The sequence below is a fragment of the Centruroides vittatus genome, unplaced genomic scaffold (genome assembly GCF_030686945.1).
Source record: "Centruroides vittatus isolate TY-2023 unplaced genomic scaffold, ASM3068694v2 scaffold_932, whole genome shotgun sequence".
In the NCBI taxonomy this organism is placed as follows: Eukaryota; Metazoa; Arthropoda; class Arachnida; order Scorpiones; family Buthidae; genus Centruroides; species Centruroides vittatus.
The window spans coordinates 717,839-730,827 of NW_027122721.1; the positions used below are offsets into that span (position 1 = coordinate 717,839).

The window sequence follows — 12,989 nt, forward strand, 5'->3', positions numbered from 1 at the left end:
TTTGAAATTTATAAATCCAGCCTCATTGGAAAATGTTTAAAATGAAATTACAAGGATGCTGTTGGCATGGAAATATATGATCAAGAGTGGCTCGTAGAATCTGATGCATAGCGTGCAGTCGATGTAATTTTATATGTTATGCTATTATATTTGTATTTTTATTTTATTTTCTTTGTTCTATTCTATTTATTTTGATTCGTTCAGTTTTATGTATTTAATGGATTAGTTATATCTTTATATATTTGGAATTTTTAATGAAATGTTCAAACTGTTTTAAATTCGAATTTGTTATTGCATATTCGTTTGAATATGGAACGATTGTAAACAGTCCAGTGAATTGATAACCTGATGATGACCTATTGATCAGGTTGAAAATGTTCGTTTTAAAACAGTAAAATGATTCTCAGCAATAAGGTGTGTGTGTTATATAATATTCAATGAGTCTTAGTATGTTGAAGGATAAATTATATTTTACAAAAATCTTTTAATAGAATTAATAACTAAGTATTAATTGAAAATTAGTTAGTAATAAAATTATTTTAAAGAACATTTATAGGAACTTTAAACTTATTTTTACCGTTGTTTTACAGCTGTAATGAAAAGGGACACATTGCCCGTAATTGTCGTCCATCTCGCAGCAGTAAGTGCTATCAATGTGGAGAATTTGGTCATATTGCCCGTGAATGTGAACTGAAAGCTTAATCTTCCTTCTGCCCACGTCGCAGCCTATTAGAATGTGTTGGACCAAAGCACTGGAACGTCCATGTGCCACAGCCTGGGTTGGAAACCTTTCCTTGTGGGCAGTCAGCTGTGCGCCAAGGAAGTCCCGAATGTGTTTGATGCCGGTGAGCCGTTTCTTCATGTTGTCAATCAAATTTGTTATTCCTGCCAGTGTGGTGGGGACAGTCAAAGGGACGATGGGAGATTGTTGACTGATTTCCGTCAATGTACAGAAAATAATTATTTAAGGAAACGTTTATATACACAGGCTGCGTTTTCGAAAACTAAATAATATAAAATGACTGAATGGAAAAGTCCAATTCGTTACAGTAAAATAATCCGATATATATTTCTGGTAACGGTAATGAATACCGAATTTCAATTAATTATTTATGTCTAGATTATGAAAGGAGTCTTGGTGATGGTAAGAAATAGGTTAATTTGAGATTCTACTTCATTATAATTTAAAATCATAAAAATATCATTGCACATTTGACGGAACTTGTAGTAACATTGTTCCTTTGAAGTACAAAGACGGGTGTTGGCACTTGTGGGAATGGAAGTTGTCTTTGTTTTTCTCTCCTGAAGTAATTATTAGCCCTTTGAATAATGGAGAGGTAGATGTGCATAAAATTTTGATTTAGAAGTTGTTGTGAGAGAAAATTTGTACATATTTTTGCTATTATCCATTGAGAAAAATAATTGCAATCATTTTAATCTCTGCAGAAAATTTTTGTTTTACAAAGGAATTATGGGAAAAAATGTAATAATAAATGATAGAAATTTGATTATAGTATATTATTTTGTTAATACAGGAAATTCTAATTGTTTGTTGACAGTGGCAGTTGTCATTTTAATGAAGTTTGAATGAAGGAGGCGCGACTTAAGAAATGTCGATTTAAAATTTTTACAAAAGTATAGTTTTAATTGAGTCATTAAAAGAATGCCATATAGCTGTTGGTGAACTAGATAATTTGTTTAGTCATTAAATGTTGTTAGTAGTACAAATATTTTTACATTTTCAATTTATAAAAATCAAATTAAAAATAATCTGAATTAGTTTTATGAATTCTAATGAAATGCAGTTAGTTTATGGTAAAAATGAATACATATTTTAGTGAATATTTCAACAAATTTTTGTTTTCTAAACCGCTTTTTGAAAGGAACGTCTTCCGTTATCATATTTGGATATACATTTATATATTTTTTTATATATATATATTATTATTTCAGTTTGATCAAGTCATTTATTTTCCAAAAAATAAAGAAAACAAATAAATTGGTGATTTGGAGAAAGTTCACATGTACAGTGACAAATAACAAATATGTTCTGCTTCCAAACTATCATAATTTGTATACACATAACCATCACATATAATCACTGTCCACGTGTTGGACTCAAATGTAAAGAAAAAGTATATATGTAAATTATGACTTCCGATATTTTAAAAGAAATTGGTTAATTAATTCGCTCACCGTTTAAAAAAAATTAATAATAATAATAATAATAATAAAAGTTTTTTTATGAAACATTTGATGGTTTATGAAGTGAAGATCAAGTTAAAGAATTCACTTTGATTCAAATTGCTGTTCTCTTCTGTACATGTTAATTAATTGAAAATCTATTATATATAAATATATATACATATTTCAGTGTATTTTAACATAAGACCAATATTTACATTTGTTACATAAGAAAAAATATACTACAGTGCATTAGTTATTCCATCCACTTCTCTCTATTTTAATAGATATTCTCAATGTATTAGGAGCAAAGATAGTTTTATATTGTTTCAAGAGTAATATGTTTACTCCTAGATTTCTTTTTAGAGGAAATGGTACGTTCGTATTGTTTCGAATGCACCGAGGTACTTTATCAATTACGGAAATATACACAAAGGATTGTTGGATTTGACTGTTACATGTTTTGATGTATCAAAAGCTATTTTAGAAATCGATTAATTATGAATGTTGCGTTACTTAAAATTGAAGCATGTCCCCCGAAAATATTTGTGTAGTCTGAAATATATTGTTATAATGTACTTATCAGCCACTTTGTCTTGTTTTAAAAATTTGAAAAAAGCAGATTATTCTGTAAATAAGGTTTTAAATGTACGAAATAAATCATTTCTCAAAATGTTTTCATATTGTTTTCATATTATTTATTTAATGCTGTCATTTACAGTTCTGAATTTGCATATTGCATAGTTACAATGGAGTCACAACTAGGGATTGCAATTGCTGGATCCCTCATCCAGCAATCCAGCTGGATCCAGCGCATTCTTCGGCCTGCTGGATCCAGCACTTGGTGCTGGATCCAGCGCTGCGGATCCGCAAATACTCAATTAACTTTCTGAATAATTGCGCAAAAGTCTACGTCGTCGCGTTGCCGCTTTGCTAACTACTAGACTGCTACTAATTACTTACTCACTACTTTACTAACACTAATAATTAAATTACTTATAAATAAACTATACCTTAATCAATTCAACAAAATTTAATAAAATAATAACGTATTCAATCGCTTTTAACGATCTTCCTCAGTTACAAAAAAATACAACATTAACTATAGAACATAAAATGTGTTTGGAATAAATGTAAAAAGAATAGTGCTTAATTACATTCCATTTTTAAACAAGATACATAGATGTACTGCCAGGTCTGATAATTTTCGTATTGTATACCGACGTAATCCCACTGTTTTCAAACTTTTAAGAAACGATAAAAAGAAAGAGGATCGGAATTCAACAACGGGTATATATTCGGTGCCTTTACACAACCAACATTTCAATTTCAAGCTCGTTTATGTGGGTGCAACGATGCGCAATTTAAAACAAAGGCTCAAGAGCACAAATATACAATCAGTAAGAACCTTGACAACACTGCGCTGCCATCATAAGCAAGAGAGAAGGATGTTAACGTTCAATGGGATCAAGCGGCAATTATAAAAACGACGACGAATAGGCAAACGGTCAAACATCTTGAGAGATTGGAAATCTGCAAGGCGCACATCACAACTGGTTGTATAAACCATAGAGATGTGGACTTATCGTCTACCATGTGGAGATCCTTTTACATTAATTAATGTTATTAACGGACAATGCTGGTTTCATTGGATCTTATATACAGGGTGTTTTTTTTTTTTGAACTGACGGTACTCAGAGACATCTGTAGAGCAATCTAACAGCCGGACTGTCACCAAATTTGGGAGAGTGACTAAAGATAACATGGGAAAGAGATTCCGCGAAGAAAAAAGTAATACCTAAATTCGCCGGTAGTGGAGGATTTGGCGCTGTTGTAGCGAAAAAGCTACCAGCACTTCACTGAAGAAAGGGTCATCAGTCGCTTTTTTCTACTTGCATGGCCGCCTCGCTCCCTGGATCTAACCCCATGTTACTTTTTCCTGTGGGGTTACTTAAAGTCCAAGGTCTATCTTGGTAGTGTCCCAAACTTGATGACTTTGAAGGACAACATTTCTCGAACTGTGATGAACATTCCTGCGAACATGTTACGCTCGGCCATAGAGAACACGGTGTTCAGGATGCAATGAGTTGTCCAGCAGGACAGTGATCACATTGAAGAAGGGAGAAGGTTATTTGCTGATTAATTAAACTTTCGTTATTACACTGAAACCTCTGTCTGATTATTCATTCGTGTGTTTGTTAATTGCAGCTGGATTTTATGCAGATTCTTAGCTGTTTTGCTACAACAGCACCAAATCCACCCCTACCGGAAAATTTGGGTACTACTTTTTTCTTCGCAGAATCTCTTTCCCATGTTGTCTTTAGTCACTCTCCCAAATTTGGCGACAGTCCGGCTGCTAGATTGCTCTACAGATGTTTCTGAGTACCGTCAGTTTAAAAAAAACGGTTAATGTTACCTTAGGATCCAAAATGGCGGCGGTGGGATTTTTTCCCTACTTCGGAGACTACTACGGGGAAAAAAATTTTCCCTAGAGTCGTGACGTCGACGCCGTTGAGAATTTTTCCCCGTTCGGTTTCGACCCTGCGTTCGACGTGGCCGAGTTTCCTGTAACCTCGAAACGGACGGTAGTGTGTATTTGCGACGGTAGAGGGAGCTTTTTCGTAGCGTCGTGCGAGAGTAAAATCGGCGGGAAATACGTAGGGGTGTTACGAACGAATATGCAAATGCATGATCTACGACGTGATTCTGTTCCTTTCCGGGCAATTTTATGCAAATCGACTAGTTTCCAGTTGGAATCGTTTGCTGTAGTGTTGCGACGAATTGCGTATTGGAATAATTGCTGTTTTATTTCGTTACGATATTTCATTCTCGCACAATTTATTATCGGTAAACGTATAGTTTATTTGCAATTGTTCGATAATGAGTAGTTTTGCAGATTTGAGTTGCAACGACGAATTTTGGTCGAAATGCACCACCCGTGATTTCTCCATGTTAATTGAAGACGACTTTTTGGAACCAGGTTTGCCTCCCAGTATCGATAACGCATTGAAATTTGCTGTAAAATTAGGCATACAGCCGACCGAGTCCGTTTGCATTCATTGCGATTCTTTATGCAAATTATACTATCGGAGTAATAGAGAAAGCTGTTTCTTGCGATGTAGTAAGTGCGGAACGAAGACCTCTGCCTTTGATGGAACATTTAAAAGTAAATTTGGCCACATTTCTTGGAGTTGCATTCTGTCGTTTATATGGCACTAACTATGTCTGGAATGTACGGCGACGACCTCGGCGATTGCGGCGGGCAAATCCAGAAAAACGGGAGTCGATTGGTCCAATCACATACGGTTGGTATTGCTTATAGCTTTGAGTAATTTGACATCGTTTAAAAAAGGAGTGCCGAATAAAACGGTGGAAATCGACGAGACCGTAATATGTAAAAGAAAGTACGAGAAAGGGCGTATATTTAAAAATACGTTCGGAAAGGAAAAAAAGATAGGAAGAAGCAGGCAACCACCATCGAAAAGTGAGTAAAAAAATTCTTTATTTTTTTATTGTTTATTTCGGTTAATATCCGCGGAGTGTGCAGAGAAATTCAAGATGGCGGCCGGAAACGCAGCCATCTTGAATCGAGGGAAATTTTTTTCCCCGTCGCAGTCTCCAACGTAGGGAAAAATTTCCCCCGCCGCCATTTTGGATCCTAGGGTAACATTAACCAAAAAAACACCCTGTATATATTTTTTCCGCTATTTATTTTGTTTATTTATCTATATTTTGTCCGTTTGGGCGTTTTTCGTTAATTTTCATATTTATTCCGAACACATATTATGTTCTATATTTAATGTTCTATTTTTTTTTTTTTTTGTAACCGAGGAAGATCGTTAAAAACGATTGAAAACGTTATTATTTTATTAAAGTTTGCTGGATTGATAAGGGTGTAGTTTATTTAACTTATTCTACTTCCAGTACATAGTTTTATATACCTATAAATAACTACAGACTAATATGTAGAGTCTATATATGAAAACTGGTAAGACTGATAGCCACTTAGCCACTGATTATCCGTCCTTACATTATTATAATATATTAATATAAATTAATCAGTAGAATTACCTTTGCTATTATTTAACTTAAAGATTACATTATAATTATAATCTAACTAAACATTTAAAGTTAATTATCTCTGTCTCAAGTGTTAAACCGAACCAAAGTTAAGTTTACTTCCTTAATGTGTAAGAAGTTTTACCGATTTATAGTGACCAGTCTAAATAATAAAAGCTTTTTAAGTATTTTTAAAAAATGTTTTATTTCATTAAAAAAACATAAATTGCAGGATAGATAGATAGACAGATAACACTTTATTGCACCAAAAATACATCCATGCTGGATCTGCGCTGGAGCCAGCTGGAATGATTTCAATCCAGCAAAAATCCAGCTGGATTCAAAACACTGCTGGATTGCAAACCCTAGTCACAACATGTTCTTTTTAAGCTGGAATTAAAATGATACATTGTTTTTTGGATTGAACAATGTTCATTGATCTAAGACTGAAAGCTCATACAATTGTAATTTGTTCAAGATTAATGCTGTTTTCAATAAAATGAAGTGACTTCTGCAGATATTATGCATTTGGTGGAATTGGCAGATGTGATTTCATTTTCTTGAAAATGATCATATTCTAATGTGTCTGTACTACACTATGAAACATTTTGTATTTCTGGACTAGGCTGATTACAAAAATTAAGAAGGAAAAAAAAGATATTACATTCCATCAAAATTTTGCACAAATTTATGGTGAAATTTTTAAGCAGCACAACAATTAAGCATTTGTCCAGGAAAACATTGTATCTGCAACTTTGCTGTCTTGAAAAATGGCAAAAAAAAAACTGATTCCCACTTACACAGCATACATCATTACCAAACAAACACTGAATTTTAAATATAAAAGCAGAGTGATTTTACCTTTAAAAAATGGTTTAGAAAGAAATGCTCATATTTGAGTTAAGGAAAATGATTAGTGGTGATGGAAAAACGTATTAGTGTTATTTACAATAAACAGCAAGGGGAAAATTTAAAGTAAGTAAATTTGTCTTTTTGTGAATCTTTTCTTGCTTTATCTTTATAGCATACATTGAGAACTGCCTACAGCATTTTGGTATGCTCTGGATTGAAAATTTTATAAAAGTGATATTTTTGGGGAAATGAGAACATTACCAGAAAAATGTTATCTGACTTTAGAATTATTTATTTCATTTCAAGAGTAAAAAATACTGTATTTTACTATAAACACAAACAAACAGTAGCTTTCATTTTCTAAAATTTCTACACTACTTATGACTGCCTATAATGGTTTCTTCCTCAGACTGCATACTGAGTTCTATGGAGCAGTTCTTTTAAAAATCTTGTCTTATTCACAAGATCTTGTTTCTTCACTGCTGTTATGAGCAATGGTCAATTGTATAGAGGAGGCAAAGAAAATATCTGTTAGATTTTGAAATTGGACACTACTTTTGTACCACACACATTGCTTCTCTGCTGAGTAAGAGTTTGTAAGTCTCACAATTGTGTAAGATCGTGATTATTGCACATACTGATCATTGTGGGTCATCTTATATAAGATATTTAAAACCACATAACAGATAATTTTCAGACTGCTGTACATTTTTATCACAATTCTAATTTTGTTTTCTACAGTCATTTACTCAGCAACACTGCAATTTGATATAACTTTTTCCATGCAACATATTTTTGAATTTGTATCTTTAATAATTTGAATATAGATTTTTCTTTAGAATGATGCTAAAAGATGCGCTCCTACTTAAGGTATGTATTTTTTGTATCAAACTTAGTTTTGGCAATTTCTTGGATATAATGTTTACTTGTGCAAGGGCTCAGTTGTTTTCAGATGGTCCTTTATTACACTATACATAAATTAATGTTAGCTTACATTGGGCTTCATCTATTATGAACCAGCTGCTCCATTGTGGGTCTGATCAAAACACGTGACATGTATGGGAAGAAAGCCCTTTTTGTACCCTCGGGACAAAATGCCAAATCTGAATTAAGTAAGGTACCAATCTTAAAACACATTATTTGAATACTTATTACTGGATGATTTATTTTATTATTAATAATGTTTGTCTGCTATCAACTTCAACAACATCTAGTGTAATTTCAGCATTTTAAAGTATTGTAAGTAAATAATTATTAAAACAAAGCAGTAGTTAAGACTGATAACATGATATTACAAGTTACTGTTCTCAGCTACATGTTGAGGCTGGTAGCATGAAAAGAAAGCTTTGCTTTTTACCCTTCCTGCCCTGTTGGCATTAGCTAAAAGAGCCTTTGCTCCATAATAAGGGCAGGTGGGTGGTGATGAATGGTGTCCAATATATCTGAACAGATCTGTTCCAAAAAATTCCTGGCATTATCTGGATAGATCCCAGATCTCCCAGAGCAAGTAGAATGTGACACTTAACCATCTGTCCTGTAACTAAGTAGAGCAAAGCCTCTGTATATGTCCATTACTTTTGCTGTTTACTACATCTCAAATCATCTGACATGACTTTGCTGAAGTTTGTAGCTGGGATGACATCACTCAGCACCTTTCAGATTGGGAATGTGGTGGCATCAGTTCCATCAATAACCAGTTCGAACAGTTTCACGCTATTATGTCTCGGAATAGTGCAAATAGGCACAAGGGAAAAATGCCCACCCGTAGGAACCAGGTCTATGCATATCCTACTCTAGTTTAGAACAAGGAAGAGAGATTGAAAATTGGACATAGATATGTGATGTTTTCATGTCTTATTTGCTGATCCAGGGCGAGTGAGATGTACAATTGTTGGTATTATCTCTAGTGATAATAGGTGAGCCCTAGCATTATCCTGATTAGTTCTTGTATTGGGCTAAAGCATGATGGGATGTGTAGTTGAGAATGAAAACAAGTGCATATGTCTGAATCTAATCACAGAGAGGTCTGTTTGCAGTTTCTAAATAAAGTGATAAGAGTGGTATTGATCCTGGTAGTCTAATTATTGTCCATAATACTGCATTTAACAGTTAAATGATCTGTCCTATCATGTTGGAGATGATGATGATCATGTGACTGATTGTTCCACTGTTTGGCACCCTAAATTCTGCTATTGGGCACATAGTGTATACTAATCTCAGGAGGTCTTTAGTTCATCCATTATTCCTTAGTGATACAAAGTATTTAAGGAAGAATCATGGCTGGACCACCCGATGTTCAAGATTGTCCAGGGTGAGCTGCACCTGGATGGCTGCCATTGACTGGTGGGATCTTGATATTAATAAAGTAAAGTCTTTTCCATCACTGTTTAGACATTTATCACAATCAGACTCTTTTTAATCGCTTTTTTCAAGGTTTTAGATCACTTTTCCACTTAGTAAACCGGATGTGAATTCTGCCTCTACCTTAGATAGAGGTCATCCACATACGGGACTCCACTCATACTGGGGTAGTATCTCCCATATGTCAGACATGTAGTAAATGAAGAGAAAGGGTGCCAAAACACTTCCTTGTGGAACCCCTTGTCTGAATGTTTGGTGTCAGGATGTGTGTCCTCTCCAATAGACTCAGAATGATCAGTTACTAGAAATTAAACTGACTAATACTGCAAACTGTCAAAGTATGCTTGATAGGTACGCAATCCAACGGTCAAACTAGAGTTTAGAATTAATGAACAGAAGTCGCCAATTCCATACTAGTGACCATATTTATCAACAGAGACAACCTGTTAATCCTCATTGCGTTTAAAATATGCACACGCGAGATGGATCCTCATAAATTTGGAAATCTCGAAACTTGTCCCTCGCCATCTAGGCCATTATGAGCGTTTACGCAATGAGCGCATTTTTTCACTGCACAGGAAGTGCGAACTTAGAAGCGTCATTCGAAACCGAAGCGAATTTAGCGTTTGAACTCTGGAATGTTCGAAGTACGAGGTACCACTGTACGAAAAGACCCTATCAGTGTATACGGGATGAAAAGAACTATAAAAAAAAAAAAAAGCTTTTTATAAAGCTTATTACTTCTAATTTAATTTGCAGAATTTTTAACCATTGTTTATGGTATATTTTGGAAAAATTTCCTCCATTTACGATTAAAATACGGCGTAATAACTATTAAACTTTACAATGGAGTTTTATAAATTTATTTAAAAATCATTTAATGTAAGTCAAGCAAATTTTATCTTATTCTGAAATACAATTTACTGTTATATTTACCAATAGTTCAAATATAAATACAGAGATGGTGACACTAGTAAGCGATACTGTTATATGTAGTGTCTCCATCTGTTGATTAATACTCGAATTAACGAAACAAATATACACGATCAAATTTCTGTACACCGTTTGAACAAACGCACGCTGCTGTACGCTTCGTATTTATCACGATGTTTACTTCGACTATAATAAAAATTGAACTTAAATGCTCTGTAAATTCTCCGTATAAACAATAACAGTTCTTCGACTTATCTTAAACGCGCTTATCGCGCACAAAATTAATACAGAAGCTGTTTATACTAGACTCTGGTTAATATTTTTTCACGGAGGGGGTGCCGGATTACCGAGTGGACAGGAAAAACAGGATGTGTGACATGATTAACATCATGAAAACAAGAAGTACAGTACATAAGGGAGGGGATTACCGGATTAGCATAAGTAAAAACTATTTGCCTCCAGAATATTTCAGCAATTCGATGTCTCGCCCCTGTACATCGTACTTCTCCTGATAACAATCGAGTCGTGCCGGTCATCTATCTTAATCTGTTCTCGAGATTAACGAAGGACGGATGGACAGACTGACGATAGTGGTAATGTAGGGGTCTGAAATTTCCAAATTTCAGACACATTCATGCTGTCGTCCGTTCGTCTGTCCGTTAACCTCGAGAACGGAATTAAATACCGGTATGACTCGATTGTTACGGGGGAAAAGTATGATGTACAGGAGCGAGACACTACTAAAATCCAGGCCAGGTATGAAAAGCTTGGTTTAAATATCTTGATATTCTCATTAAAGAATTAAAATAAATATTAATTTTAAAAAAATAGTGATACCGCTGGTCCTGTAGGTTCCGGATTATCTATTTAGAAATTATTTAAATGGTTTTATTATGTAAAGCAGTCAGTTTATCCAGCTTCTTTTAGGTTATGTTTTCTCTCATCCACTCCTTTCCTCTAATGTTATCTTTCTCTCTTTATTTCCGACAAATTTCTATCTGTGGAACTCCTCATCCATCTCAACATCCTCATCTTTGCTGCTCGCATCCACGCATTAATTAATACAGTAAAACCTCTACTGTGTGGCCAGTGATTCCGAGCAAAGGTGGCCTTCGTGAGAGGTGGTCTTCTAAAGAGGTTTTACTGTATAAGACGTAAATTAATATCTTATATTCAATGCACGGAAGACGATATATTTTAATAAAAACACAATAGAAAAATGGATATATCTTTCATAAAATAACTAATAACTTTCAACTCAAATCCACAATTTATTGTTATCCCCGTAAGGATGAATTATTTCTTACTAAATAGGATTTACTCATTGTCATCGAGATTTTCGAATAAATCAATCCATTGTTAGAAATCAAAGAAAATTTTCATATGAAGGATTAACTCGGAAGGGATTTTAGTAATAAAAGAACAATCCTATTGTACGGGAGAAGGATGAGTTACTAAACTAAAATGTCTTTTCTAAAGAAGAAGAAGAAGGGAAGAGAAAAAATCTATCGTCAATTTAAAGAAAAATAAATAAATATGATGTGTCGTTCTATTGACGAAAATGGGATCATCTCGCGTTTATTTTGACTGGTGTGGGATCAGGAGGATGAAGATCTGATCAATAATTCAAGACATCCACAGCCATGACGGGATTATCCGCACCTCATTGAAATTCAAACAGTTACGGGATGGAAGAGATACAAGATAACTTTCAAAGAATTTAATCGAATTATTCCACTGTTAAAATTGTATTTGTCTAAGAAAATATTAAAGTCAATTTTTCTCTTCGTTCGAGTTCGAGGAATCAACCTAATCGATGGAAAAATATATATTAAATATTGATTTTAAATAATACTTTATACGTAAGATGTTCTGTTATGTATATATTTTCCAGTAATGTCGACTTCTGTAAACGTCATAACGTCTATAAATACTTCAACAAGGCTTTAAAATACTTTCTAATGAATATTTTAAAGTAATTTATTCATTTTTTGATGAATTATTCTTCTAAATTCATCGGAAATTGTCAAACAGTTATAAATATTTGGCACCATCGTTAATTGTGTAACGGTAATATACAATATATTTAACAATATTATTGTTCGTTTAGTTCGTAGTGTTTAAAAGTCTGTTAATATAGTTAATTTTGGAAACATAGTAAACATATTAACGTAGAATATATAGTGAACATAGGAAACACAATAAAATCATTTTTAACAAAACAGAATTAAGTGCAAACTTGCAGTTTTTATCTACATCAATTGATGATGATGATGTTTTGTATTTGTAATACCCACTACAAAACATTCTTGCATACAAAGTATCAGCATCAATTGATGCAGATTGAAGCTGCAAGTTTGCACCTTTAACCTTCATACATCTGTGCAGATTAAAGCTGCAAACGGCCCGCCGGGTGGATAAAACTACTCAACATACTGGTAGTTAGTCCTCGCCACTTGAAGTTTTCTTCACGATTTGAACACCCAGAGGCCGGTTTTCCATACTAATTAACACCTAAATAAAAACCAGTTTTCCTTAGAAAGCGAGCCCTATGCACCCCGAAAGACAAACCTTTCGACAGTTCACTCACCCGTGTGTCG

At 34.0% G+C, this 12,989-nt stretch overlaps 2 protein-coding genes across 2 annotated transcripts in view; one reads left to right on the plus strand and one right to left on the minus strand.

The window, feature by feature from the left end:
• Positions 1-2,861, plus strand: part of LOC136990451 (CCHC-type zinc finger nucleic acid binding protein-like) — a 50,408-nt gene extending 47,547 nt beyond the window's left edge. The window contains exon 6 of the mRNA XM_067288835.1: positions 591-2,861. Within this exon, the coding sequence (XP_067144936.1) occupies positions 591-702 (112 nt within the window). The 3' untranslated portion in view covers positions 703-2,861. The remainder of the gene's footprint in view (positions 1-590) is intronic.
• The window catches only part of LOC136990417 (beta-hexosaminidase subunit alpha-like), a 376,498-nt gene that overhangs the window by 67,128 nt on the left and 296,381 nt on the right, over positions 1-12,989 (minus strand). The window lies entirely within an intron of this gene.